Genomic DNA, 25,861 nt, shown 5'->3' on the forward strand with positions numbered 1-25,861 from the left:
AAGTTTAATTGCAGCTCATCTGAACTGACTCAGCGCTCAAAACTGTAAAGTCCCCAGTTTCAAACCTTTCCTTACCCTTCACCCATTCTTCTATAGCCTGTGATTTGACCCATGCGGACGAGAGGCCTGCAGATCACTTCGCTGCTTGTCGCCTCACCTGTAGTCTTAATTCTCTTTTCACTCATTATCATTTTATTGGTGTCAATATGTTCACAATTACGCATTTGGATAAGCGCCCTTGCTGCATCCATTGGATTCACCACCAAATCAACCGCCTCTAAAGTCCTCATATCCCCACCCTCCTACCATGGAATGGCGACAAACCAGTTTGCTTCACTGGATTCAAAGACCATTGCGTCTGTTGACAAGATATCCCTGAGCGCCCCAGGGTCAAGCAGTGCCTGGATGCACCGCCTTGGTCAATATCTCAGAATGATGCCACTTCGTTTTGCAGCTTCATCCACCATTTTACTCGCCATCATCGTTCTTATATGTATATTTGCATTCCGTCTTGCTCGTTATAAGGTACGTTTATTCTTGATTTATGACAAGCGGAGGGATGTGCAGACAAAGCCACCCATGCGCTTGGCCATACTTTGGGTGAAAAAAAAATTTCTAGTTGCAATGGAACTAACCAGAAGGAATTTGCGTCGTACACAACAACAGATACGTGGTCAAGATGCTTATGAGACGTGTATGGAGAAATTGGCCGAATACAGAATACCTGGAACCATGTACATAAACACCAAGAAGTTTCATGAATTCTTAAAGGCAGCCGAAAGGCAACCACCCACTGTCCGACGATGGCAATTGTCCAAAGAGTCATCATCCAATTTGTCGGAAAACAGTCCTAATAGCAATACAGCTCTACCTACCCACAATCAACCAGTAGATCATAGTATGCTTCGAGTTCATCGAACGGGGTTGACAAGACCTCGCTCACGTTCAAATGGTTCATCCACACCTCATAACGTACCAGTTCAGCATGTGAAAGAAACCTATGAACAACCAAGAAGATCAGATTTGGACGAAAAATCTGCGTCTCGGAATAACTCTATCACCAGTCCCTTCCTTTCAGAGTATAGAAAGCAAAATGGTGATATGCGGTGTAACCAATCTATAGCTCAAGATCGTCCAGAGTCTAACCTCACTACGGCTGTTGACACTGATGTTGAGAATAAGATTGTCTCCTCCGCTGGAAAATCATCTCAGCCAACGCTAGGAAAAGCTTCGGTCACTACCGACACTACATCTACTACAAATCACTCTCATTCAAAAGTAGATGTGAGCACAACTCCGGATAGTTCGTCACAAGTGGAAGAAGATGATTCCCAAATTGCCTTTGTTCAAGTTGAGAGAAAGAAAAGAAAGAAGACCAAAGCGACAACAAAACAGTCAAAACCACAACAATTGCCACCTCGAGTAGAGTTCCATGAGCCAGTCAAGTCAACTGTAGATCATGTTATGGAATATAACCCCGAGTTCGAGCCTGTGACCGATTCTCATTCTCAGCCTGAAGAAGCTTCAGAAGAACCACTAATCGTGGAAGATAACAGTGAAAAGGATACATCTCCCAGTCAGGAACCGGTTGAAGAGCCCAAACTAAATCTCCCTACTGTCCCATGTTCAACAACACCCTCGCAACCTAATCAAATGCACTCGGGGGCCTGGTACTCTCCTTTCTCCAGCGGACTTCAGCTGGATATCTTGCCGAGACCACAGTCACCTCCTGAGGCTGCTGCCTATAATTCAGCGCCATCTTATGGTCAATTTGGCGGTATCCCCATCAACCATCGCAAACACTATCAGCAAAGTTCACTGCCGTACATCTCCAGAGCAACGCCGCCTAGAAATTTCGTTGGAAGAGAACGATTACCGGAACGTCCCTATTTCACTGCACCAAGCAATAATATCTATCTTGCTGATAGTATTGAGACACCCTATGGTATGGAGAGACGACGATGGCGTGGTATTAGTGGTCGTAAACCGAATTACGACCCTGAGGCCTATTTCCCAGATTCTGAATTCTCACTATTTGATAAGAAGTTGCCAAGTAATTGATTCCCACATCTTAAATAAAATTTTGATTAAATAGCGTTTTTGATTATTCGTAAACTCGTATTCAATTCGCTTGGAGAATGGCTCGTGTATTCCGTTCTGACACGCCTAGAAACAAAAGTGACAGCGTTTTTGACAAGTCAGACTCCTCACTTTTTGACTTGCTACATTGTACCTGAACGACATGCTACGACAAGGCATTGCTAGGATCTCCTCTAGACAAGTGCGCAACCTCACACCAAGTGTGAATCGCATAGCGTTTAACGCTGCAAAACACACACCTACCAAAGCGCCTGGCATCATATTCCAAGCGGTTCGCGCCATTGGCAGCACGGCTAGTGCTCCAAAGCAGCTCCTACCGAAGCAATTAGTCATGCCGTCTCGAGCATTTGCAACCCAAGTGTCCGAAAACCCCTTTTTGAACTGGCAGCTGTTTCCTGATTTCCAGAATCTGCTCACCCAGTGCAAGCCAGCTACCGCTATTCCCATATTTGAGAAGTTTCTGGACAACGCTGAGCAACAGTTCAAGCAATTGGAGACTAACTTCAAACCCACTTGGGAGGGATCCATTGGCCTTGGTAAGATCAATATATTGAATGCATTCTCTTGGAGATACAACTACTAATTTCGAGTCTCGGACAAATTTTCAAAAAACCCATATGTTACAGTCCAAAAATTGGAAGACGACATTAGCAGAGCGTATGGTATTTTAGCTCACTTCAATGGAGTTAAAAATTCAGATGACATTAGACAAACTTTAGAGGCTCTGCAGCCCAAGATTGTCAAACTGGGTTTGCAACTTAATCAATCGCTTCCAAAGTACAATGCTCTACTCGAACTCAGAGAAACTGCATCCTCGTGGAACGCGCTAGATGCCACGCAAAAGCGCATTGTAGAGCAAACTTTGCGTGATATGAAACATGCTGGTGTAGGATTTGCCCCCGGTTCACCAGAGAAAATCCGCTTCAACGAAATTCGAGAACGTCTATCTAAACTATCGCTTACGTTTGGCAACAATGTTCTTGATGCCACCAAAGCTTACAAAGAAGTGGTTGACAAGTCTCACTTGTCTGGATTATCCGACAAATTTCTAGAAACTCTATCCAAAAATGCCAAGCGTTTGGGAATTGAACACGAAGGTGCATATTGCATTACGTTGGATTTTCCCATTTATGGGCCTTTCATGCAAAACTGTAGCAACCGAGCTCTACGAGAAAAAGTTTACCTATCTAATATTGTAAAGGCATCAACGGGAAAGGTCAATAACGAGCCCATCATCAACGAGATTTTGGCACTTCGGCAAGAAGAGTCTGAGCTCCTTGGCTACAAGACCTATGCTGACCTCTCCTTGTCGGTAAAAATGGCTCAGAGTGTTCCGGCGGCTGAGGAGCTACTGGACAGGCTTTTTGACGCTTCTGTCAACCCTGCTAAAGCCGAGTTGTCTAAACTTACTGATTATGCTGCTGAAATTGGACACCCTACTCCCCTCGCTGCATGGGACATCTCCTACATCTCGGAGCAATATCGCAAGCATTTATTCAAGTATGATGAAGAGACCATTGCACAGTATTTTGCACTCCCAAAAGTTTTGGATGGTCTATTCACTGTCGCTAGTGAAGTTCTTGGTGTTGATGTAGAAGAAATAGATGCGGCCGAACAACGAGCGATGGGCATCACAACTTGGCATAAGGATGTCAAGGTCTTCAAAGTCACCGAAGGTGAAGAAGTGCGAGCCTACTTCTATGGAGACTTTTACTCCCGTCCTGAAGAGAAACGCAGCGGTGCTTGGATGGATACAGTTACTACTCGATCAAAGGATAAGAATGGAAGCGTACGCATCCCAGTTGGTACGTATTTTAAACCAGAAACAATGCTAGTATTTGATGAATGAAGAAATTCTCACTGTTGCCCAAATCACTTTGTTACCTTTTCGCACAACAGCATACTTGATTTGCAACCAACCTGCTCCCGCGTCTGCTGATGAACCGTCTTTGATGAAATTCAGAGACGTTGAGACATTGTTCCACGAGTTTGGTCATTGTCTACAACACGTAAGTGTAGAGGATAGTGTGGGGACTCGCAATTGTCATAAAATAATGACCATCCTGATAGATGCTCACGACGGTTGACTACCCTCAAGCGTCAGGTATCAATGGTGTGGAATGGGACTTTGTCGAGGTGGCATCGCAGTTTATGGAAAACTTCTGCAACGAACCTGAATGGCTTAACAAGCACACTGGACATTACAAAACGGGCGAGCCTATGGAACAAGGGATGGTTGATGCTCTGATCAAGAACCGAGAATTCCTAAGTGGTTTAGCAACTTTACGTCAGGTATGATGAAGAGAAAAGATCCAATATAACAATTTATAGGTCACCAGTGTACTGATTCAAGACTACACCCCTCACTTATGACAGATTCACTTCTCCAAGACCGATCTCTTCCTCCATGCTTATTTCAATCCACCAAAAAGCTCCAGTGACAAGAGTGTGTTTGACGTGGAAGCAGAGCTCGCAAAGAAGACAGTACTTTACCCTCGTGTTCCCGAGGATCGCTTCCTCTGTAGCTTTAGTCACATATTTGGTGGAGGCTATGCTGCTGGATATTATAGGTACGTTACTGACAGAGACATCATTTTATCAGAAGAAAATTACTTAAGATACACCATATTATAGTTACAAGTGGTCCGAAACCTACTCTGCTGATGCTTACGCAGCATTTGAGGAAGCTATGTCAAAGGATGGACAAAAGGGTGTTCGGGAGGAAGGAAAGTTATACCGCGATACTGTCCTTGCTTTAGGTGGCGGTACCCCTCCCCAGGATGTATGGAAGATGTTCCGTGGTAGACCCGAGGTGAACATTGACGCTTTACTTCGTCATTCAGGCTTGTTGTCCACCTCCAAATAAAATCAGTTGAATGTGTTGAACATCAGTAGGCCCAATAGGGTGAACCTGAATTTTGCAATAATCCACAATTTATACATGAATATAGAGTCTACTTTATCCTCTAGACAATATTTTTATATTTTGAAACATCTGCCTTCTTGTGGTTCTACTGTACAATGAATTGTTTTTGACCGTTTCTTTTCAATCCAAAAAAAAAAAAAAGCAACATTAAATTAAGCTTTTGTCTGTCTCTAGCATTCAATATTTGATGGGAAAAAAATATATAACATCTATGTACCGTTTACTATGACATTTGTACACACTGGTAACTAGGGAATACCAGTTCATCATCCAATATTTTGCGCAATTGATCAATAATGAAGCGTTCAATCTTGTTTACGTTTTTGAGCACTGCCAAGGAAAACAGCATGCATAGGCGAGGGATTTTGTAAATACAAAGCAATGTCAATGAAAATGAGTATAAAATAATAAAAAACAAATATTGGAGTATGTTTTCTGGTATCTGACCTTGCTTTTGCTCATCACCGACGACTGATTCTATGTGCACATTTCGTAATAGGCTGTAGGCCAAACGGACAGAGAAATCGTTCAGCACATAAACAAACAATAATAAAGGACATTGAGTGCCGCTTACCTTCCAAAATCTCGGATGGTGGTGGGAGCTCCTTCAAGTTCCGCATCTTCGGGCTCGAGCACAGATATACAGACGCGATTCATTCCTTTCAAATAGGCAACCACAGCAGTGGCTTCGAACTCAATAGCAGTGACCCGGAGCTGCATTGGTAAACTCATAAACATCACACTAGGATAATTCATTCTAAGCTCAGTTAGGATAGTCATAGCCATATCTCCTTTATAGGACACCGAAAAGTGAACTTGAAAGTCACTTTCGGTTTTACTTTGCTCCAATTTTAGTTTGGCTTCATCTTCGGCAGCAGTATCATCCATGGCTGCTTGCGATCCGGAATGAGCAATTGTAATCCCGCGAGGAATTTCCACATCATCTATCCAGTCCTGAAGATCCAGCGTGGATCCTGCATTGGTTAACCCGTCTGAGCGATACAAAGAAGGATCCATGGTCCCAGTGGAAATCACACTACGATGGGAATCAATGTTGGAGGTGGGGAGCGACGATGACGGCCGTGGCGTTGTATGGGATAGTGTCGGTGACATGGGTGCTGATTGTGTTGGTGAGAAATAGCTTTGATGTTGGTGGGATGAGAATGGGTGATGTGGCGCTACCAAAGGTGACCGATGAAAGCTATTCAACAAATATGCATTAAATGCTGGTGTGGTGGTGGGAAATTGATTCCCATTACGAAGCTCGTGCTGGTTCATCGATATACTTGAATTGGAAATGCTGGCCTCTCCATATCCAGTATTGTTTCCGTTGCTACCCGGAGTTGTGTTGTAATAAGGCATGTCGCTATGCCATTGTGATGGACCAGCGGTTGACTCAGCTTTGCTCGCCGCTATGTAGCTATTTGCGCTACTAGGCATGTCTCGCATTAAAGTAGAGACACTTTCCACATCTTGAGAAGACGCCGGTTCCACATCTTCTAGATCATCTGCGTAGAATTCGTCCAATGGTTCGGTTATATGAGTGATTTCAATTTGAGGCGGCTCGGTACCCCAATCAAATTTGACGACTTGAACTTCTCCAATAAAGGAAGGCTTCGTTATCTTTTTAAAGTGCTCATTGAGGAATTCCTTCACTTTCTCTGCTAAAGAGTCGTCTAGTTTCGACCAATCCACGTCTACGGACATGGGGAGAGTATAATAGGCAGCGTAACCGATCTGAGTTTCAAAGAAGTAGCTAACATTTTTTTTCTTCGAAAAGCCAGGGGGAGAGAGACGGACGATTCATTGCTGGAAGCATTAAACGGCCTGTCTGCCTGCCATGTAACTACCTCAATACATTTATTCTATTGTGTGTACGACACGCTATGTATAGTGCTCAAGTCAATAATTTTATGACATCTTCATCGCCAGTAGTTTCTCATCAGTCTAGCTAGCTTTAACGCGCTAAAGATGTTCTCGTTCTATAAAAAGTCGATAGTCTGTGCGCATGTATTCTTCTGTTATGCGCGTAAATAATCTTTGTTGGTGGACTATGAGTACTAAATACAATAGCATCTTGAGAAACTTCTGAACAAAGTTAGGAGGTATTGACTCGTTCCCCTACGCTCTCATTCAGTAAATCTTTTCATAGCAAGCAAGCAAACTTGAATTTATGATTGCTTGTACATCATCAAGGCGGTGCGTTGCCAGCCAAAGGGTTGCAGTCTGTCTTATTTTACTTTTCCTTTCGCTCGTCAATGTCTGCAAGTTATACTGACATTAACTGCAAAATTTCTAGTGACTGTCACTACGCGCGATTGTCGCGCCTAACGGTGGGTGTTATCCAGCAATAGTTGGCAGCTTCTACCGCATAATTCCTTCTCATAAAATTCCGATCATCCTTGGAATGAACAAAGTCCAGCCTGTCGCTCAGTAATGTAAGTCTTAGACAATGTCTTGGGCGCATTGCTCGTTTTCGAGCCTTGCTCCGAAAGATTAACGTGGCATCCCAAACTCTGACGCTCTTCCTATCAATATCTCCCCCCCCCTCTTCTACTGGCCGCCTAGTTATAATAAAATGACAAGCTTGAGATCCACTTTTAATCGTTTTACTCCTGAACTACAAGTCCGGTATAGAAATGATTTTGAAATTCTTGTCAAGTTTGGTATATTTACAGGTAAATCTCCCAATAACCCACAAACAAAAACTTAATGGTCTATGGACTGTTGTCGAGATTATGCCACCTTCATTCGATACACTATTTATGTTTGGAACATGGTGGTATCAAAAAGTGAAATACTAATAATATCCGTCCATATTTACTCCGCGCAGTCCAGGATTTACAAGAGTACAATTTGGATGATCTTGCTCAGCATACAGGCCTATCAAGCTACGTGAGTGATGAGCAATGGGTCCTTTTTTATTTTTATCCCTTCTCTTTACTAATGAATGGATTTTTCAATACTAAACAATCATTGAAACAGACTCTTTATCAGTTACAGCAAGATATCTGTCATTATGCGGCACGACAGCGTTGCAGGACTGCGGCTGATCTTTGGGAAGAGGAACAACTACCAAAGCCACAACTGAATCTATCCACAGGTATTCCCAGGTTAGCAAAGAAAATATTTTTCCGCATGGATTGCCCGATGGCATTTACGGAAAATGCAGGGTTCGTTAAAATAATACTTGTCAATATAGCATTGATGCTACATTGCAAAGCCAAATCCCTAACCACCAGATCACTGAGTTGTATGGTCTCCAGCAGGAGGACAAGTATCATGTAAGTTCGGCCAAAAAGCCAATAGGAATGATTACCGAATTGTCCATCCAATCACTGACGGACTATGATGAAAGATATACCTCAATATGTTGATGTCCTTGCAGGAGGAAAAAAAAAATGTGGTGGCTTACTATGTCGACATTCAGCGTCATTTTGACGCTCAACAACTCCAACACCTGTACTTGACTAGCCCCAAATACCACATGTATCGTGAGGCAGGGATTGTAAGTAATCAAAGGGTTTTGATTATCATTCGGTGTTGTTCTAAGAAATGGTGGAGACTCTAACCATAACCAAATTTTTCACCTAAAGACGATTGAGAATATCCTTAGTAGATTACAATGTGTGCAATGTTCAACAGCCAAGTCACTGGTCCTGTTTTTGGAAAGGACCAGCAGCACGTCGATGGTAACGTCAGGGCATATTCAACTGGTGTTCTTAGATGCTTGCGATCAACTGTTCAACATCCCATTCTCCGATGGTGGAAAAGGTAAGTAACCTGGTAGGAAAGGGGACGCTTACCCATTCATAGTTAAACTATGGGTCAGGGTTTTAGAGTTTGATTTAATTAACTAACAAGCATTTTCTTGATGTCATGCAAGAAATGTTTTATCTCGCGATGACGATACAGTCTCTTAGTTTGTTAAGAGCAGACGACTTCACTTTGTTATTGGTAAGTATCGTTTTGAACAGAAGTCAACAGATCGTGGGGGGGGGGCGGGGGCCGATCCTAAAGCTATGTATGATTTACCATTCTTTTTTTTTCCGCGCTAAGATGTTCCATGACAGCGCTGAACAGCATGATACCATCCTATCTCCTGCTCATTTGCCTCCGTATGTCGGACCAGCATGGAGCTTCATTTCAGATAAACAAATGATGATGTTATCTTCTAACAACAAGCAGACTGAACTACACAAAATTAAAATTCGCCGATGATTGAGACTTTAAAGCTCCCCGCATATTGTCTGTCTCTATTGCTCGCGTCACGAGCTATATTCATTGATGTACCCATCATCTCAAAGTCTTGGCAAAAAATTGTAATGATGTCGCAGATAGTGCGAATGTTGCTTATCTCTATCTCAGCACCGCCGTTCCTCCACTTATCTCTATCTGTGTATCGACACCCGAGAAATTACCATGCATTCATGAGCATTTAATCCCGTTGCCAGAGGGAAAGGGGGGGGGTGTTAAAAATTTGTTGTCAATCGGACTCTCCAAGAATGGTAGCGTTCCTGGGGGTTACATCTCGACTGAACTCAAACAACATTGAGCATCAAATATAGAAAAGGTTCAATTCATGCAAGATTATAGTTGAAAAAAGAAATGCCTGTGCGACACCTTGGAACCAACTGTTTGGGTAAAGTTTATCTCTGCTAATCGCTTTGCAACTATACTCGATCATGCCTCCCCCCAGTGCTGAGCGATAGGATAACTCGAGCAATTTTTGTGTTCAGAGCCACGAAAGCAAAAGCTATGTCATCCAAACTGTTGGTCTTAGGTTCTCAGACATCTTTAGAGGTAGAAAAGACCCACTTTCTGTTCTGCATTGAGATTGTGGAGTCGCGGGCATGGGTCCGGTTCTGTCCAGTAGCAAGTGAGACTCGCACAGGTGGGAAACTTTGAGGTCATTTCCCGATTAAGCACCGGTAATCACTGGGTTGTGAGGCCATGTGTGCGTCTCTCTAAAGTGACCATCCTCCCCCCAAATGTCACTTTTTGATGAACCCACACTAATGTAAACGTCACCAAGTGATCACTTTTGGTTAACCTTGTCAACACTGCGGTGACTGACGATCATTTTTTTTTTCCAAATGTCTTTTTCTTTATTTACACCAGGCTCACGGCATAAGGGGAAGCGATATCTACTGTTTACAATAAAAAGGGCTTTGTTACTAGACCGTCAAAACATAGTTGATAACCATGATGTAGTTATTGGGGGGAAAAAGTTTAAACCTATAGGTCAGAGTAACTGATCAGCTTAGCTGAATCAGTTCATCCGTACCGAAAATCTATTCCTTGTGTTCCTCATTCCCCCCACAAGAGAAAACCTCTCCCCCCCCGAATAAGCTTGTAAGTTTCGGTTGACATCAACCTTTTCTTTGCATGACCCTATCTAGGCAATCCTATTTTTCTTCAGCCCCGATGAAAAGAATGAGCGGAAGAATGGCCGAGAAAGACTGGACAACTGGGAGAATGCAGGCAGAGACCATGTTGAATTTCAGTATCGGTTACCATGAAATTACTTTTTTTTTTGTGCGAGAATTTGTGGAACTTGACTTACCACCCCCCAAAGAAGATGCAATGCTATTTTTCCCCAATTTCACACACCGGGACTAACGAGTGTTATTATTTTTTTTTCTCTTTTTTTTTTCCTGATAAATAGAAAGCAGAACCCAGAAGTCAAAGCAAGAATCCCAACATCTCTTTCTTTCTTTCTTTTCTTCCTATAATCTCGCCTTTACCTATGGAACAATTCGTAACACCAACGTCATTTCAAGACTTGTCGCTTGCATGTACAGAATTAATGACTCCGCAGAAGCAAGATGACAATCACCATTTCCTATATTCTATGTCCAACGCTCCTATACATTACCCTATCAACTCGAACTATATAGCACAGTATTCCGCGCAAGCCTTTGGTCATGATCCAACTGGAGCATGGTCCGATAGTTCAATGAGTATCAGCAGTGATGACGAAGCAGGAAACGTATCTCCCATAATAAATGATGGGGATGACTTGATATCGATGCTACCTGGTATTCTGGAATATCAAAGCATGGATGCTCTTATGCCAACTATCGACCCGATGTCCACGCTACCCACCGACTTTAATGCAGCTAACTGCACCTCGGCCGCTTATGCGCCACCAACGTCTCAGTGCGTGGTTGAAACATTAAACATGCCTATCACATTATCACCTCCAAACTCCACTCGACCCTCCGTCATGGAAGATTGTACAACAGCAGCATTTGTCAACGAAACCCCGTTCTCACTTTCCAACACTAGTCAGGACCAGTCAACCGTCAAAGAAGAACGTCGGCCTTCCGATAAAGTGACCAGCAAGGTGCTGCCTGCTCGTAAATCCTCTACTAAAAAGCAAAGTCGACGAAAAAGTTCAGTGTCCACTGGCTCGGCAGAAATCGTAAAGCGATTTCCTTGTTCTCTCTGTCAAAGATCTTTTGCTAGAAACCATGACTTGCATCGTCACATGCGGGTTCATACTGGTGATAAACCATATGTGTGTCCTTGCTGCAGCAAAGGCTTTGCGCGCACGGATGCTTTGAAAAGACACTTCAAGGTCGAGGAGACTTGCAGGATAAGTCCCCAGGTTCAGAACATGAAGACCGGTAGAAGGCATTCTACCGTATAAACCAAGCAGCAAAAACCAAAATCGATCCACAATTATCTTTCAACTTGGGCAGAGTGATTCCTCCCAAAGTATACTCGCTTGACATTGCAGCAGCTTCCACCCAATGTGTTTTTCTCCTCTTGTCGATCCTCCTTTTTCCCCTTGTTCATTTTCAGTACATAAGTCCGTAGCTTCTACTCAGTTTCTTTTCTACATTTTTCTTTTATTTTCATCAATCGATGTATGTAGTAAATCCCCAACAGCTAGTTTTGTGCATAGTTATCCTGGCTTCTTTTTTTTTTTTTTATCTTCAAGTGATTACTTTTTGTACATACAACAACGGAATATTAAAACCCAAAAGATTTGACCTTACTTTTGAAACAATGGGCCCGCCCGGTCACGCGCTGGGACTAGCTTTCCTTTTTATAATACAACCTATACATAGCCTTATCTGAGACCTGTATAATGGTATTATAAACACAAAATCTGCGCAGTGTAAAAAATCCTCACCAATACACAAACTTGAGGTTCTTTCCCTTTCTTTAACCTATTATTTGAATGAATCACAGTACATCGTATTTGCTTTCATAGTATTGTCTTTCCAATATAGATAACCCCTCATCATGAATACCGCCGTAACTATCCGACATTCATCACCATCCCATTCTCGCAACTCATCTCCAAGGAGACAAGCCCCAACCGTTGTTGCTCCTAACAAAACCATCCCCAAGAATAAGTCGACCCGCAACAAAGGAGACAAGAAATCAAAATCAGTTTCCAAGGTCAACGATGTCGCCTCAGAGGAAGTCAAACCGAAGCACTCTCGCAAGCAAGATACCAAATCTGCACTTCCTTATGGTAGCGTCAAAATCATTCAACGGTCCACCACCAATTTAGCTGTTTTGAAGGAGGATGCTAATCACCGAGATACCTCCAAGCGTCGCAATAATCCTCCATCGGCGAAATCTCGTCGCACCCAAAGACGCAAGGATCTTATTGCTGATGTCACGGATGCCTTGGAAGTAGAGTTCACTGCTACTCCTCCTCCTCCTTCTCAAACCACGGATTCAGACGACTCTTCTACTGGTGATATTCCCAAGCAGAATAAGAAAAATCATAAATCCACCGCTCATCGACAACCCAACAACTCCCCTACCAAGAGGTATGTATGGTTAGGAAATTTTTTTATTCTAGTTTTACATCAATATCTGACTTGGCATCGCAGCAAACCCGCCTCTAGACCTTCTCGACCTCGTAGACGCTCCGGTAGCATTCTCGAGATTTCTGAAAGACATTCTTCCACCACCAAGGCAACAACCGTCCCACTTTCTAGAACTCCTCCAAACGATTTTATGTTTGGCCAGCCTGCCATCAATCCGTTGTATGCAGGTCCTACGTTCTCCAACTCACCTGCGCCAAGTGCATTGCCCATGCCTGGCGTTCGTCCTACGCTTGGCCGATCTCATGATGATAATCTCTTCATGATGGATGATGATATTGATACCAATGCAAACATTTTGCGTCAAAAATCCTTGGACTTACTTGACATGATTGGTGTGGACCGTCCAAGATCGGAACCTGTTCATCCTCGCCAACAGCCTCCTCAACCCATACCAGCTTTTGAGGCTCACATGCCTGTTCCATATAATGTAACATATCACCAACCTCATCCCATCTACCATCAGCAACTTCCTTTCGTGATGACCACCTCCCACAAGATTCAGCCTGATCTTTCTCCTTCTTTGTCAGAAATTCAGCATAACTTGAGGACCATGCTCAAGATTCAAGACGGCATGTAAAGCAGCCCTCCTATGCCGCTCATCTTTTGCTTATTATTTCTCTTGCTTTTTTCCTTCCTCCGCCCCCCCCCCTTCCCCCAGGCAATTTGCACCAGCATCTGGATTGTATATATTTTCTGCTGCTGTAAAGATACCACTTGCATTTTGTTCGCTTTGCGTTATTCTTTCTTTCATTTGAGGTTCGATCTGCATGTATAAAGCGGGCTAGTCACCAACTGGTTCGCATCCTACTCAGATTCACCGAAAATGTCCCATCTTCTTTCTTCCTTTCTGTACGATAGCCTTTCTTTTTGCTTTATTCTGCTCTTTGGATTTGACGTTATTCTGTTTCCGCTCTTCAAGTATCTCTGGACAACTTCATCCTTTTATATGTTTTGGATGCCAGACCATTTGACCCTAGCGGTTTCCTTACTCGCAACCCCATCCATCCTTTGGGATTTCCTCATCAAACCTACCTCTGAGGCAAATCGAAGGTATCTAACTTTTTCTCTACCACCCTCTTTCTCGTCTGCCTAATCGGATATATTGAGTATTTTAATATCCTTCTTTTTTTTTTTTGATAATTGGATATCATCATCCTTTTCAATATTTTTTTTGAAAGAAGAATATGAAAGATACAAATAATATATGACGTTTTATCACTTTGAATGAGTGTACCTTCTGTTGAAGCAACTGGTCTCGCTCATCCTATACCAAAAAAAAAGTTCGCCATGTCACGTGTACACGCCATTTCCACCGTTTTCCAAAAATGACCCATTTCCCAACTACTTGAACCCTTTCCCTTGATTACTCATTTTTTAAACAAAGAACCCATATAATGTCTGACGTTGACGATTACGATTGCCCATTGTGTATGGAAGAGTTGGATCTATCTGATCGCAACTTTAGACCCTGTCCATGTGGTTACCAGGTAAGACATGAACAGAAAAAAAACCGGATTGATCAGTGCCACATGTCAAATGCACCCTCGACCGCCATTAGCAATAGAATTCACCCCAATCCTTGCTTTACACTCTAGATCTGCCGATTCTGCTGGCACCATATAAGAGAAAACCTAAATGGACGCTGTCCAGCGTGAGTATTATCTGCCATGACATGGCCATGACCTCTGATTCATGAGATCCTCTTGACTTTTGACTAAAACAAACTTGACCCACCTTGCAGTTGTCGTCGACTTTACTCTGAGCAGACAGTGGAATTCACACCTATCAGTTCGGATGAGTAAGTAGCGTCGTTGACTTTGATCATGTCAACCGGCTCACTGTATCACAGAAAACTCACGGGCCTTATTTGTGTTACTTTTTAGAATTGTTCGTCTAAAGAAAGAGAAAAAAGAGAAGGAGCGACAGCAAAAGGAGATGGAGCAAGCGAATCGAAGACATTTGGAAAATACCCGTGTGGTGCAAAAGAATCTTGTCTATGTCATAGGCTTGAATCCCAAGTATGCTAACGAAGAGGTAAAGAAAAACTTTTTGATCTGCTTGGTCAATATTGTATACATTATGATTTTTTGTTCTTACACATCATGTCTAGACCATCATGTCTCAGGATTTCTTCGGCCAATATGGAAAGATTTCAAAAATCGTCATTAATAAGCGTCCACCTCCACCGTCTGCAACCGCAAGACACGGTGCGGCGGCATTGCCTAGTGTTGGGGTGTACGTGACGTACTGTCGAAAAGATGATGCTGCTCGAGCAATTGCAGCAGTCGATGGAAGTGTCATGGGAGGTCGTATGCTACGGTAAGTTCATGCACATACATAAAAGTCGTGGTGCCACAATACCATTTCGCTGACATTTCCGTTTTGTTTTTGTTTTTTATTGTTGTAGAGCATCATATGGAACTACCAAATATTGCTCCTACTACCTTCGAAACATGGCTTGTCAAAATCCTGTATGCATGTATTTGCATGATCTAGGCGACGACGCAGACAGTTTCTCCAAAGAGGAGCTAGCCGTAGGGAAACAAAACCTTCGCGATCACATTTCCTCTGAAGTCGATTCAAAACCTCAAGTTTTAGGTCAACATGCTCGTCCACCCACACCAGCTGACTTCCCGCCTATGATGTCTTCTTACCAAAGTGGCCGACGTCCAGCGACACTGGAATCAGTCGCGCATATACAGTTCAAGAACAAGCAACTCCCCACCGTGGCGCATCCAAATGACTCTGGAGAAGATGTTTCGGCTGCTAATTCGGAAGACGAAAAATCAGACGAAAAGTCAGCTTTGCCAGCCACCGTCTCATGGGCTACTGGAAGTGGTCCCAACACTCCCAATTTGAAGTCTGCATCCTTACCTTTGACACCGGATAACTTTGGACCATCCTTGGCGGCAGCGGCGGCAGCGGCAGCTCAAGCCAAACAACAAGCCAAAGCAAAGGCGAATAAGAAGAGAAATAAGGATAAATTGGAAGTTGGTTCACAAACGTCTGCGGTTGACGACGAAAGCAAAAGTACATCTGATGGACATGTGCCTCAATTGGTATCTGATTCAGGAGAAGAAGCCGAGAACGAAATGGATGAGATGGAGTTCACACAATACGTTTTGGGCGGCAACCACTTTCAGCGTCTTTTGTCCATTAGCGATAAGGATGCAGAAGATATGGAAGATGAAGTCGTTGGTATACAGGCGTTACGCGATGATCCACAACCCGCGGAAGACGAACCTGTGGTGGCAGATCTCATCAAAGATTCAGAACCAGTATCCACATTCTCTATCTTAAAGACAAGCTTATCTCCATACAGCAGTACAGGCTATGTCGGGCCATTCAACCCATTTGCGAAGGATGAGCCAGCTTTGGATGACATGGCAAGCCTAGAATCCTTGCGAAAAACACTTCCGGATATACGCACATCGCCTACGATGCATATGTCACCAGTGCGAAATCACCTTCAGTCTTTACCTCATAATGTGCCAATGCATGCTCCACCTCAACCTAATATATTAGGTATGCAAGCCGGAGGTGGAAAATCACCTCAAGCTGCCAACGCCTTTTTGCAAGCATTACAACATCGTCAGCCTCTTCATCATGCTAATCCTATGGTGGAGAATATGATGGGAAGGCCAGATACGTCAATGCGTGGTCCACCTCCTGGTATCAGCCATCCGCCTAATTTGCCAGATTCTTCACATGCCCGGCTCAGTCCACAAGCCTTTATGCACTTGAATATTCTCAATAATGCCGCTGTTCAACCAGAGATGAGTATGCAGCAATCGCCTGTGGTAACCAACAATGGCCATCCCAACATGATGTCGCCTCACAGAAAACCTTCGGAAGCATCCGTCTTCCAAGACACGGCTATCATGGCTTTAGGTAACCAAGTTGTATCGCCCATGTTCAACGATGACAACCAAGCTCCAGAGGCACGCCGATTGAGAGTGTTCCAAGGATTGAGAAATACTGAACCTTCATTCACACCACCTGTGGCTAACAATAGTAATGATATTCGAGCTGGACTGGCTGCTCTTCTGAACGGTGCTAACTATCCCGGAAAGCTATCTAATACAACCCCCAACAATGTCGCACCTCTGTAAAACGAAGGAACTATTGATTCGGTCACCCACCACCGAGAAATTAGCTGAACGAATGGGATCTTTGCTGCCTGTCATACCATTTTGTGACCTTATACCCTCTCAGCCCTGCCAGTCTTACTGTAATTCCTATAGAATGTGGTACCGCCCTTCGCTTTTTTCGTTTCTTTTTATAAAAACATAAAAAACTCTACTCAATAAAAAAAGCAAAAAGTATATTTGAAAATCACAAGAATTTTTTCAAAACCATCTGTATGCATACTACCACGTTTATTGATAGGTTATTAAGTACAGAAATGTACTAATGATCGCTTTAACGAAGTCAATGAAGGTCATGGTGCTCGCTAACTATCAATATGTGGTAATTCAATATATGCACTATCCAACGTCTCTCATTCACCTTGCTCCTCAAATTTTTCTTTACATTCATCGCATTGACAGTGATGGCTGGCAAAGAGTTGAAAGATTACGGTATCTGGGATAAGTTTGTGACTTGTTGATCATAAATTCCCCTGTTCACAAAGCTAGAGTGTTTGGACAGTGGCGTTTGGGGGGACCAGGGAATTGGGGGATGACAAACAGTTAGCATAGAGAAAGGGAATTTTTCGGGAAAGGAAAGTTCGCAGATGGTGGATATACAATGTTTGGAGGCATTGTTTAGGGAAGATTTGGAAGGGAGCCATATGGCTCATCATCTGATGGCCATGTCAATCTGATTGGTTGCAAAACGATAACCGGCACAAAAGGTAACCCGACCCTAGAACACAAAGATGATACCATCATGACAGAAGGACAATTGTCACTCCGTCGACAAACACCAATCTGCGTTTGGCGACACAACAGACTTGCCTTCGACGAGTGTATTTTCCCGTAAATAATTATCTTCGACATTTGTCAAAAAGTATGAAGTGAATGCACATCAAAACCGCCCGCCCATACCGCATTTGCGAAGCAAGCTATTGTATCATTGTATACCATTCCAGGTCATGGTCCTGAATATTTGCCATTCTGTAGTCAATATACCTATTTCTCAAATGATAAACAACCTTTTTACCATCCATGGTGTAGAACACTATCTTATTTATATCATCGTTCTGCCCAAAAGCATACCCTCGCGCTTCACCAGCAGTGTAGACAGACATTCTGCAATGGGCCACTGGGGTAATAAGAGCAAAATCACGTGATACTTGATCAATTTTTAGACATGGCATTGGTGGCCCAAGCCTGCATTTTCACGCGTACGAGGGAGCACCTACTTCCCACCTGTTGTTTCGACATTATCAACACGCTTTCCCTTCACATCACGCGATAACCCAAGCCCGCCTACATCAAAATTTGAACCATCTTTTCTTTCTGGATAAACCTCAATGCCTCCTAAACCTATCCCAGAATATCCTCCCGGATCGATTGTGTTTGCTAAATTACGAGGTTACCCATGGTGGCCCGCTCGGGTAAGTCCTAGAGTGAACCCCATCAATGACGCTTGTGTTGGAACCAGATTGTGTCTGTGGACCAACATGATTTGGCTTTGACGGCGTGCGAATGGCGTGGAGTATCCAGGAGACGTTACGGGGGGTTTTATGTCACAGTCTAACACCATGGTTTGATGTTCATATCAGGTTGAAGACGAATCAAAACTTCCCTCCAAAGTGTTGCAGTCAAAGGGGAAGAATAAGACCCCAACGTGGACGGTGTTTTTCTTTGGCTCAAAGGACTAGTAAGTATTTTTGAGGCAGACGTGGTGCGCAGCTCGTCACTTATACGTGTCGTTTTATACGATTCGTTGCGTGATGCTCCTTCACTTCTTTTACTGAATTCACAACCCAACAGTGGATTTTTTGGATCGGATAGCATTCGACCCTTTGATCGTGACACCGTCGAGCGAGATCTCAAGGCGAATAAGTTCAAAACAAAGGATCTAACCACTGCGATCCAACAGGCGTTAGATCCGACTGAATTTGACAAGGAAGTGAAACAATTGAGAGATGCGCAGCGAAAGGAAGAGGGACAAGAACGAAAGGAAGCAGCAAAATCAAAGAAAAAGCAGCCAGCAGCCAAGAAGGAACCATCTCCTGCCAAGAAAGCAACACCTGTCAAACCGACTGCGGAGAACAAGACAAGGGCTGCTGCAGCTCCCAAAGCTACTAAAGTGCAGGACAAACCACAAGAGAAACCACAGGATATAATACCGGCAGCCTCTTCTTCAAGAAAGCGTAGAGGTACCCAAGCACGAGAAGTGTCGGATGCTACAGATAATGCAAGGGACAATAAGCGAAGTGTAAGTTTCTAAAAAATGAATAGGGTCTTATATAACGCGGCGATAGAGCATTGCTGTTTACCGCTTGTATAATACAGCGTATTGCACAAGTCAAAGATGAACCTAAGCCTGCCCCACCGGCTACGAACGGAGACAAAAAACCTGCTGCAGCTGTCACCAAGGCAGTTGAGGTCGAGTCGAGCAAAGCTTCCAAGAGCCCAGAGCTCGGAGGTGGAAAGGAAATTCATGATGGCAAAAAGTCACAGAAGAAACTATATCATCTTAGACATAAGCTGCAAAAATTGGTCTATGAGAGGAAAGAGGTCAGTGTCATGGCAGAAGGGTGCCTCCTTATTGACGAGACTAAATGTTATCCTACTACAGGAGGAGATCACGTTGGACGATTATACCAAAATTGATGGTGTCCTGACTGAAATTGAAGCTTTACAAGGCGAGGTGACTTACGAAATACTCAAGGTAACAACACAATGGAGAAATTAGAACAGTATGGACATTGCTTGCAAATTTCGACTCACATTGACGTTATTTAGGAAACTAAAATTGGCAAGGTGATGAAGAACGCTTGTGCACATAGCTTTGCGAGTGATAGCAAGTACAAGCTTAGAGACAGATGTGTTCAGCTTATGAAGAAATGGAAAGTAGTCTTACTGGCTGGAGCGGCGGAGGAGAAGGCCTCGGACGAAAAAAAGACGGCCGAAAAGGGACTTCATGTCAAGTCTACAGAGCAAGCTGGTGGATCACCAAAGCTCACCAGTGCAGAAAAGCAAAAGGATGAAATAGCAAAACAGTTGGCTGTAGAACAAGCAGTAGTGCCTTCGGTGCCAACTACTGAGCCTCCACAACCACTTGTGTCAGATCCAGCAATACATCCACCACAGAAGAACAATACAGAAATAAAAGTGGCCTCCATAACAAAAGAGGTTGACATGCAAGAAGTCTCAAAAGAAGGGCTATTACAGGAAAATACCTTGATGATGGGTCAAGCCACCACCACCGTCACAGATATTCATGGCAAGGACACCTCAAGTCAACAACACGGAATAGAGTATGCTGACACGAACCAGTCAGTCGACACAATTATGGATGAGGCTTCACATGGAACTCTGCCCTCGGCAATGGTAGCTGATGCACCCTCTTCTGTAAACCTAGCAGCTGACCCTACGCTCGAGCTGCTTGGATCATCAACAACATGAAGACAGAAAAAGAGAGTCGTAAAGTAAGAATCACTCAACCTTTGTTGAGACAAAAGCCTGTATATCCCCGTTTTGCGTTCTCACCTTTGACTTGCCTAGTGTTCCACTATTCCCTACCGATACTTCTCCTTTTCCCATCTCTTTTTCCATTTTCTGTCACAACCCTGGTATTTTTTCTTTTCTTTTTTTTTTCTTCCTGAATTTGTTGGCTGGATTGAGACGATGAATTTCGCGTTTCAGCGAATGTGCCTGTGATCAACTTCTGGGGATGTAACATTTGTGAATATTGCTTTGGATTTTTGATCACCCTGCCGACATCCCCCACGTCTTATTTCCTTCTTCTTCATTATATCTTTTACAACCCAACTTTTCTTCCAAAGATAACTTGAGTAAAAAGAAAACAGGTATTACAATGGGTCTGTATTGTTTGATTAATGAATGTTCTTATGGCTAGCGATAGGATAGGAGGATCTGTCTTCCGAATAAGTTGAGCAGAATTAATTGCTATCCCGCACGATAAGGATAGGCATCTTGAGTTGGTGTGAGAGATGATCTGACACAGATCCAAGAAGGCGTCTAAAGGAAGTTCCACTTAGCATGGGTTATAACTGCATGACGTACCCTTCCCTCAACGTACCTTTTGACCCATCCGAGACCGCGCTGACCAACAATCACCAAGTCCGCTTGGTTTGTATTGGCATAATCAACCAACGATGATTTTGCGTCTCCACGTAGGAGCACAGCATGAACTTGACCCTAGATTATATCATACAGCTCAGAATTCGCTACGATGTCAGTTTTTTCCCCTTATCTTCACTTACCACATGTTGCCTGATTTTTTCCACAGCTTCTTTAAGCTCATGCTCAGCATCTTTTTCCATCTTCTCCACTCGCTGTGTATAATCGGTAATGAAAAAATCGCCTGCCCCACCGACCACATTGGGAACAGCTAGCGCTCCACCCTCAATAGCGGCAACGTCTTCATCCAGAGCGGTAGCAAGAGTCACGGAGTCATCGGGTAGAAAGACGTTTTTCGACACGGCCCACTGGATAGCAAATCGTGATGAAGGAGAATGGTCATAGCAGACGATGATTTTTCTTGGCATGATGATGTGAGGAGAAAGTAAAAGTAAAGAACCGCGCAAGGCAGGGTTGAGTAGGCCAGCCAATTTATAGACGTCGCTAAATTTTGCATGAATCGGCTCGCAAAGTCAGCTCACTTTCGCCTCAACTGGATGATGCATCGGAGAACCGCAACCCGTACATCTCCATCCCAAAAGGGGGTCCTTCCACATAGCATAATAATTCCTGACATAAGGTGATTCCGCTTTCCATATGTTCGCTTTTGTGCAACTGGTAACAAAACAGAGCAAGGCGCTCGGTTGAATTTGGAATATCTGCCTGAATAATTTACCCAGCAGGAGAGGTTCCCGAAAATTCCGCTTTGACCATGACTGTATTTGAAAAAGGAGTCAAACGGACTTTTCGCAAAGCAGTCTGTCGCTGAATGACAAAAACATATCCCTGATCCTCCTTTCAGCACCAATTGGGCCAAGTTGAACCCCTTACCATGGCTACTGTCTTCTGACCTTCCCTATAACTTACAAATAAATTTTTTCTGTTCTATTCTTGTGGTGTTGATATTTTCTGCCTTCCTCTGCAAACCCATTCAGTCACTTTCCATCGTTCAATCTCGTCCGTTATCAACGCGAGGAACGAATAAATAAGCTATTTAAAACAAGCAGCTAACAGTTCGCCTGTTAAAGCTATCCTGGATTCACTTGTTTATTTTGGCCTGACGTAAAAAATAGTTGGCTAAAGGAGTTGACATCAGTAAGAGCATCATTCTCCCTTTGCATTCGCAACTGTGTATGTCAGGTTTTTTGACATGTTTGGCAGATTTCCTTAAACTCCGCCCTCGGATTCAATGTCGGAAGGATATACATCACTCTCCTATGCCGAGACTTCGTCTCCTTTAAAACCTCGAAGCGACTCTTCTTCGCACTCCAATTTGCTACTTGATCAAAGAAAATCAGGTACGAATTAATATAAATTTTCAATCTCTATTTTCAACACGGCCTCTGGCTCTTTTTTGTTCTTTCCCCACATATTGACGCTTACCTTCAGGCTCTAGCTACGCTTTCTCTACCTTACAATCGCTTCGCAGTTCGCACACAAGAAAATCGATAGCAAGTTTAAACCAGCTGAAGAAAGCTCACGAAAATCTGTCATCAAAGGCACTTCGATCACCAAAATCCAACCCGTCATTACTATCAGTCAGCGAGTCTTCTTCTCCAAAATTGTATAACACAGACCTGACGCTAGCAGCACTAGAGGATGATATGCCCCCTTCATTATACAGCGAATTGCACCGTTCTTCTATGGACGCAGACACTATGAGGGATCATAGCTATATCTCTACCCACGATAGTCTGCCTAGTGACGAAACCATGGCTAGTCGTAGCAGCACAGCAAGTGATTTCGGCACAGGTGACGGCTATGACACAAGTACAGCCAGCGCTGTACAAGAAACCAAATCGATAAAGGAGCGCAAAAAACTGAGAGGTGTTCTTGAGAAAATGGTGGTTAGCTTCAATGGTGAGTCTTGATGGTGTACTTTTTTCCGATTGACCTCTCCAGTTGACAGACGATTCAATTTTGCCATAGAGCTCATGTCAAAGGATAATAATGGCGCAGCAAAGCAGATCGATATAGGAACACCTTACAACGCCAAGCATATTACACACGTGGGGTTTGATGCAAAAAGTGGGCAGTTTACTGGTCTCCCTCCAGATTGGCAAATATTACTAAAATACAGCGGTATAACGGAAACGGAGCAGATGAAGCATCCGCAGGTAAGTTCCAGGGGTGGAGGTAGGAGCTTTTATAATTTGAGTTTGCGCATCATATCTGACCTATGGTCTTCAGGCTGTCATTGATGTTATCGGCTTTTACAAAGACTCTCAGCAACATCATGAAGCTATATGGAATAAATTAACCCACGCACAAACCGGCTCAACGTCTCAGCGACGTCCAAGTGTACAACAGTCACCGTCTACTTTTTCTATTGCTAGCACAAGCACCAACTACCCCGAAAAGAGATTTGAAAGCCCTCGACCACCACCTACTCCACCCACCAATTCTGTTCATTCCCTAAGAAAGCAACAAGCGCATGATGATAGTCGTTCTGAACGCACCTCTCATGAAGCCCCTAGAAAGCCTATAGACAAGGTAAGACTTCATGACCCGTGGAAATTTAATATTCTTCAACATTGCCATACTTATATTGATATATGCATCTGCAAATATGCACACGATAAATAGATGGCTTCTATAAGTTCATTACCTCCAACACCACGAAAATCTCGTAAGTGCCTCGTAATCCTCATACAATCCCTATATACATTAGGGGGCTGTGTTCCATATGAAGCTACGTCCTAACCTACTTGTGAATATTCTATAGAGGATACTGGAAAACGTGCTGCAAATTTACCCTCATCAACAACACCATCATCTTCAACCGGTAGCAAAGAAATCTCTGTACTTTCACACAGTCCTCCGACCATACCCAAGTCCATACCAAATGAGACAGTTATCAATGCCGCTCCGAAATCGCCTCCCCTGACAAAGGTATCACCCAAACTAAACGAACATGAGAAAAAGGCATCCAAGGTTGATATGCCAAGCTCTGCAGCTATGGTTGAAACCATCAGTAAGGCTTCAGGCACTAGGCGACGGACAGCAAGGAAGCCATCCATGAAGGATGAAGAGATATTGGCGAAACTGAGAGAGATTTGTAGAGAGGAAGATCCCACTGGCATTTATTCAAACATGGTGAAAATTGGGCAAGGGTAAGTGGACATGGGAAACTCTCATTTGGCAGCATGCTTAAATGTTTGGCTTTCGGTTCATAACCGGTTTTTTGTCATCATTTCAGTGCATCCGGGGGGGTCTACACAGCATATCCTCTCAATAGTACGACTCCAGTTGCTATAAAGCAAATGAACTTACAAAAGCAACCTAAAAAGGAACTGATTATCAACGAAATCTTGATCATGAAGGACTCACAGCATCCCAACATTGTAAACTTCATAGATTCCTATTTGTGGCACGGCGATCTATGGGTCATCATGGAGTATATGGAGGGTGGTAGTCTTACCGACGTAGTTACCTGCAATATGATGATGGAAGGTCAGATTGCTGCTGTATGCAAGGAGGTGCTTCAAGGTTTGATTCATTTGCACGACAAAGGTGTCATCCATCGAGACATCAAAAGCGACAATGTACTTCTTAGTTTACAAGGAAACATCAAACTTAGTAAGTATGAGAGGCGTAGGCTGCAGCTGGAAGTGGTACACATTCTAAATATTTTGTTTTCTACCAGCCGACTTTGGCTTTTGTGCCCAATTAAATGAAAAACGATCAAAACGAACAACCATGGTTGGAACGCCATACTGGGTAAGTTGAAGAGCGATATCGCGGCTAGGAAAGCACCTACTATGATGATCGTCTAATACCTTTTCCTTTCAATCTCTCTCTCCAAAACATTCACTTCTCCTCCATGCTCTTGCATCTACATGTTCTTTTATCACATTATTTCCCTTTAGATGGCGCCTGAAGTGGTAACGAGAAAGGAGTATGGTCCAAAGGTTGATATTTGGTCACTCGGTATCATGGCCATCGAAATGGTAGAAGGAGAGCCTCCATATCTAAATGAAAATCCTTTGCGTGCCCTCTACTTAATCGCTACTACGGGAACTCCACAATTGCAACATCCAGAATCACTCAGTGACCACCTACAAGATTTTTTGAAAAAGTGCCTGGAATCAGATGCTGAAGCAAGACCCTACGCAGAGGAAATATTAGATCATCCCTTCATCAAGCGTGCTGATCCTGTTCGTAACCTGGCTCCATTGATTAATGCTGCTCGTCGCGCAAACCGCTCCAGTACCCGCGTATAAGACAGTATGAGTCCATTTTTCCATTATGCCCAAAGCTTAGGGCGTATACGCGTATGTTTCCTCATATTTTTGCTTACGCAAACATATATACTACAAGAAATAATCAACAGAATTTTGCATATCACCACCATTTGTATCCATACCGTAGTTCCTGTGAAACCAACGCCTACTTTCAGCTATTCGGTCGGCTACAATCAATCACGTATCCTTTGCAACATAGCGATACATAGTACAATATACAGTGCTATTTCTAAACCATTACATATAAAGTGTTTGAAAGTTGAGGTCTTGATTTCCAAGTCAGGTGTTATTAAGACAATAGGTAGCTTGTCAGCAATGGCAAGTGAAAGACGAGCGAGGGGCAAGCACAAAACACGCTGAGATTGAAATAAAATTTTGGGAATGGAACGCGTAGCGTGACTATTCTGCTAAAGGATA

At 43.4% G+C, this 25,861-nt stretch overlaps 13 protein-coding genes across 13 annotated transcripts; 11 read left to right on the forward strand and 2 right to left on the reverse strand.

Moving 5' to 3' along the window:
* The first annotated feature begins 13 nt into the window (after window positions 1-13).
* K450DRAFT_236565 (uncharacterized protein) lies at window positions 14-2,115 on the forward strand. Its single transcript, XM_051588277.1, has 3 exons — window positions 14-525; window positions 667-1,795; window positions 1,936-2,115. The coding sequence occupies exons 1-3, from the start codon at window positions 112-114 to the stop codon at window positions 1,974-1,976; spliced, it is 1,584 nt and encodes a 527-aa protein (XP_051445642.1). The 5' UTR covers window positions 14-111; the 3' UTR covers window positions 1,977-2,115.
* Window positions 2,116-2,173: 58 nt separating this feature from the next.
* K450DRAFT_236567 (uncharacterized protein) lies at window positions 2,174-5,374 on the forward strand. Its single transcript, XM_051588278.1, has 6 exons — window positions 2,174-2,636; window positions 2,727-3,905; window positions 4,000-4,109; window positions 4,171-4,392; window positions 4,477-4,670; window positions 4,735-5,374. The coding sequence occupies exons 1-6, from the start codon at window positions 2,243-2,245 to the stop codon at window positions 4,964-4,966; spliced, it is 2,331 nt and encodes a 776-aa protein (XP_051445643.1). The 5' UTR covers window positions 2,174-2,242; the 3' UTR covers window positions 4,967-5,374.
* Window positions 5,058-7,036, reverse strand: K450DRAFT_236571 (uncharacterized protein). The gene is made up of 4 exons (XM_051588279.1): window positions 5,601-7,036; window positions 5,474-5,526; window positions 5,244-5,356; window positions 5,058-5,142 (listed from the first exon to the last, which is right to left on the reverse strand). The coding sequence occupies exons 1-3, from the start codon at window positions 6,731-6,733 to the stop codon at window positions 5,250-5,252; spliced, it is 1,293 nt and encodes a 430-aa protein (XP_051445644.1). The 5' UTR covers window positions 6,734-7,036; the 3' UTR covers window positions 5,058-5,142; window positions 5,244-5,249.
* A 341-nt stretch (window positions 7,037-7,377) lies between these two features.
* Window positions 7,378-9,463, forward strand: K450DRAFT_236579 (uncharacterized protein). Its single transcript, XM_051588280.1, has 9 exons — window positions 7,378-7,464; window positions 7,595-7,704; window positions 7,860-7,921; window positions 8,012-8,139; window positions 8,229-8,310; window positions 8,385-8,534; window positions 8,623-8,800; window positions 8,913-8,983; window positions 9,086-9,463. The coding sequence occupies exons 2-9, from the start codon at window positions 7,605-7,607 to the stop codon at window positions 9,245-9,247; spliced, it is 933 nt and encodes a 310-aa protein (XP_051445645.1). The 5' UTR covers window positions 7,378-7,464; window positions 7,595-7,604; the 3' UTR covers window positions 9,248-9,463.
* A 1,999-nt stretch (window positions 9,464-11,462) lies between these two features.
* K450DRAFT_159831 (uncharacterized protein) lies at window positions 11,463-11,612 on the forward strand (the record flags this gene model as incomplete). The annotated part of the gene is made up of 1 exon (XM_051583999.1): window positions 11,463-11,612. A coding segment is annotated over one exon (150 nt), but the record flags the coding sequence as incomplete, so codon positions are not given.
* Window positions 11,613-12,185: 573 nt separating this feature from the next.
* Window positions 12,186-13,582, forward strand: K450DRAFT_236585 (uncharacterized protein). The gene has a single exon (XM_051588281.1). It carries the CDS (start codon window positions 12,284-12,286, stop codon window positions 13,457-13,459), a length of 1,176 nt encoding a protein of 391 aa, XP_051445647.1. The 5' UTR covers window positions 12,186-12,283; the 3' UTR covers window positions 13,460-13,582.
* On the forward strand, window positions 13,583-14,162 carry K450DRAFT_236587 (uncharacterized protein). The gene has a single exon (XM_051588282.1). It carries the CDS (start codon window positions 13,706-13,708, stop codon window positions 13,973-13,975), a length of 270 nt encoding a protein of 89 aa, XP_051445648.1. The 5' UTR covers window positions 13,583-13,705; the 3' UTR covers window positions 13,976-14,162.
* A 73-nt stretch (window positions 14,163-14,235) lies between these two features.
* On the forward strand, window positions 14,236-17,226 carry K450DRAFT_236589 (uncharacterized protein). Its single transcript, XM_051588283.1, has 6 exons — window positions 14,236-14,369; window positions 14,478-14,533; window positions 14,624-14,680; window positions 14,766-14,916; window positions 14,993-15,201; window positions 15,290-17,226. The coding sequence occupies exons 1-6, from the start codon at window positions 14,277-14,279 to the stop codon at window positions 16,992-16,994; spliced, it is 2,271 nt and encodes a 756-aa protein (XP_051445649.1). The 5' UTR covers window positions 14,236-14,276; the 3' UTR covers window positions 16,995-17,226.
* Window positions 17,227-18,120: 894 nt separating this feature from the next.
* On the forward strand, window positions 18,121-20,893 carry K450DRAFT_236594 (uncharacterized protein). Its single transcript, XM_051588284.1, has 7 exons — window positions 18,121-18,442; window positions 18,611-18,708; window positions 18,822-19,269; window positions 19,347-19,571; window positions 19,633-19,725; window positions 19,800-20,485; window positions 20,562-20,893. Exons 1-6 carry the CDS (start codon window positions 18,359-18,361, stop codon window positions 20,460-20,462), a joined length of 1,611 nt encoding a protein of 536 aa, XP_051445650.1. The 5' UTR covers window positions 18,121-18,358; the 3' UTR covers window positions 20,463-20,485; window positions 20,562-20,893.
* Window positions 20,894-20,959: 66 nt separating this feature from the next.
* K450DRAFT_270948 (uncharacterized protein) lies at window positions 20,960-21,568 on the reverse strand (the record flags this gene model as incomplete). Its single annotated transcript, XM_051592985.1, has 3 exons — window positions 20,960-21,038; window positions 21,100-21,218; window positions 21,284-21,568. 3 exons carry the CDS (start codon window positions 21,566-21,568, stop codon window positions 20,960-20,962), a joined length of 483 nt encoding a protein of 160 aa, XP_051445651.1.
* Window positions 21,569-23,064: 1,496 nt separating this feature from the next.
* On the forward strand, window positions 23,065-23,815 carry K450DRAFT_236633 (uncharacterized protein). Its single transcript, XM_051588285.1, has one exon. The coding sequence runs from the start codon at window positions 23,135-23,137 to the stop codon at window positions 23,399-23,401; it is 267 nt and encodes an 88-aa protein (XP_051445652.1). The 5' UTR covers window positions 23,065-23,134; the 3' UTR covers window positions 23,402-23,815.
* A 60-nt stretch (window positions 23,816-23,875) lies between these two features.
* Window positions 23,876-25,578, forward strand: K450DRAFT_236636 (uncharacterized protein). The gene is made up of 4 exons (XM_051588286.1): window positions 23,876-24,313; window positions 24,400-24,779; window positions 24,847-24,920; window positions 25,070-25,578. The coding sequence occupies exons 1-4, from the start codon at window positions 24,141-24,143 to the stop codon at window positions 25,421-25,423; spliced, it is 981 nt and encodes a 326-aa protein (XP_051445653.1). The 5' UTR covers window positions 23,876-24,140; the 3' UTR covers window positions 25,424-25,578.
* On the forward strand, window positions 24,933-25,857 carry K450DRAFT_236637 (uncharacterized protein). Its single transcript, XM_051588287.1, has one exon. It carries the CDS (start codon window positions 25,430-25,432, stop codon window positions 25,802-25,804), a length of 375 nt encoding a protein of 124 aa, XP_051445654.1. The 5' UTR covers window positions 24,933-25,429; the 3' UTR covers window positions 25,805-25,857.
* The last annotated feature ends 4 nt before the right edge of the window (window positions 25,858-25,861 follow it).

This window comes from Umbelopsis ramanniana, assembly GCF_025399195.1.
Source record: "Umbelopsis ramanniana AG unplaced genomic scaffold K450scaffold_20, whole genome shotgun sequence".
In the NCBI taxonomy this organism is placed as follows: Eukaryota; Fungi; Mucoromycota; class Umbelopsidomycetes; order Umbelopsidales; family Umbelopsidaceae; genus Umbelopsis; species Umbelopsis ramanniana.

What these genes read in the sequence shown, in the direction of transcription:
- K450DRAFT_236567 (XM_051588278.1), top strand. Translation starts at nt 2,243, where the DNA reads ATGCTACGACAAGGCATTGCTAGGATCTCCTCTAGACAAGTGCGCAAC. An exon ending in GGAGGGATCCATTGGCCTTG is followed by an intron (nt 2,637 to 2,726) that starts GTAAGATCAATA and finishes CATATGTTACAG; the next exon opens with TCCAAAAATTGGAAGACGAC. An exon ending in TTGGTCATTGTCTACAACAC is followed by an intron (nt 4,110 to 4,170) that starts GTAAGTGTAGAG and finishes CCATCCTGATAG; the next exon opens with ATGCTCACGACGGTTGACTA.
- K450DRAFT_236636 (XM_051588286.1), top strand. Translation starts at nt 24,141, where the DNA reads ATGCCAAGCTCTGCAGCTATGGTTGAAACCATCAGTAAGGCTTCAGGC. An exon ending in ACAAGGAAACATCAAACTTA is followed by an intron (nt 24,780 to 24,846) that starts GTAAGTATGAGA and finishes GTTTTCTACCAG; the next exon opens with CCGACTTTGGCTTTTGTGCC. An exon ending in TGGTTGGAACGCCATACTGG is followed by an intron (nt 24,921 to 25,069) that starts GTAAGTTGAAGA and finishes ATTTCCCTTTAG; the next exon opens with ATGGCGCCTGAAGTGGTAAC.
- K450DRAFT_236589 (XM_051588283.1), top strand. Translation starts at nt 14,277, where the DNA reads ATGTCTGACGTTGACGATTACGATTGCCCATTGTGTATGGAAGAGTTG. An exon ending in CCTGTCCATGTGGTTACCAG is followed by an intron (nt 14,370 to 14,477) that starts GTAAGACATGAA and finishes TTTACACTCTAG; the next exon opens with ATCTGCCGATTCTGCTGGCA. An exon ending in ACACCTATCAGTTCGGATGA is followed by an intron (nt 14,681 to 14,765) that starts GTAAGTAGCGTC and finishes GTTACTTTTTAG; the next exon opens with AATTGTTCGTCTAAAGAAAG.
- K450DRAFT_236571 (XM_051588279.1), bottom strand. Translation starts at nt 6,733, where the DNA reads ATGTCCGTAGACGTGGATTGGTCGAAACTAGACGACTCTTTAGCAGAG. An exon ending in ACCATCCGAGATTTTGGAAG is followed by an intron (nt 5,527 to 5,600) that starts GTAAGCGGCACT and finishes TTTGGCCTACAG; the next exon opens with CCTATTACGAAATGTGCACA. An exon ending in CGGTGATGAGCAAAAGCAAG is followed by an intron (nt 5,357 to 5,473) that starts GTCAGATACCAG and finishes TTTCCTTGGCAG; the next exon opens with TGCTCAAAAACGTAAACAAG.
- K450DRAFT_236633 (XM_051588285.1), top strand. Translation starts at nt 23,135, where the DNA reads ATGTCAAAGGATAATAATGGCGCAGCAAAGCAGATCGATATAGGAACA.
- K450DRAFT_236587 (XM_051588282.1), top strand. Translation starts at nt 13,706, where the DNA reads ATGTCCCATCTTCTTTCTTCCTTTCTGTACGATAGCCTTTCTTTTTGC.
- K450DRAFT_236585 (XM_051588281.1), top strand. Translation starts at nt 12,284, where the DNA reads ATGAATACCGCCGTAACTATCCGACATTCATCACCATCCCATTCTCGC.
- K450DRAFT_236637 (XM_051588287.1), top strand. Translation starts at nt 25,430, where the DNA reads ATGAGTCCATTTTTCCATTATGCCCAAAGCTTAGGGCGTATACGCGTA.
- K450DRAFT_236565 (XM_051588277.1), top strand. Translation starts at nt 112, where the DNA reads ATGCGGACGAGAGGCCTGCAGATCACTTCGCTGCTTGTCGCCTCACCT. An exon ending in TCCGTCTTGCTCGTTATAAG is followed by an intron (nt 526 to 666) that starts GTACGTTTATTC and finishes ACACAACAACAG; the next exon opens with ATACGTGGTCAAGATGCTTA. An exon ending in CGGTATCCCCATCAACCATC is followed by an intron (nt 1,796 to 1,935) that starts GCAAACACTATC and finishes GATAGTATTGAG; the next exon opens with ACACCCTATGGTATGGAGAG.
- K450DRAFT_236579 (XM_051588280.1), top strand. Translation starts at nt 7,605, where the DNA reads ATGACAAGCTTGAGATCCACTTTTAATCGTTTTACTCCTGAACTACAA. An exon ending in ATACAGGCCTATCAAGCTAC is followed by an intron (nt 7,922 to 8,011) that starts GTGAGTGATGAG and finishes TCATTGAAACAG; the next exon opens with ACTCTTTATCAGTTACAGCA. An exon ending in CTATCCACAGGTATTCCCAG is followed by an intron (nt 8,140 to 8,228) that starts GTTAGCAAAGAA and finishes TTGTCAATATAG; the next exon opens with CATTGATGCTACATTGCAAA.
- K450DRAFT_236594 (XM_051588284.1), top strand. Translation starts at nt 18,359, where the DNA reads ATGCCTCCTAAACCTATCCCAGAATATCCTCCCGGATCGATTGTGTTT. An exon ending in ACCCATGGTGGCCCGCTCGG is followed by an intron (nt 18,443 to 18,610) that starts GTAAGTCCTAGA and finishes TGTTCATATCAG; the next exon opens with GTTGAAGACGAATCAAAACT. An exon ending in TGACTTACGAAATACTCAAG is followed by an intron (nt 19,726 to 19,799) that starts GTAACAACACAA and finishes GACGTTATTTAG; the next exon opens with GAAACTAAAATTGGCAAGGT.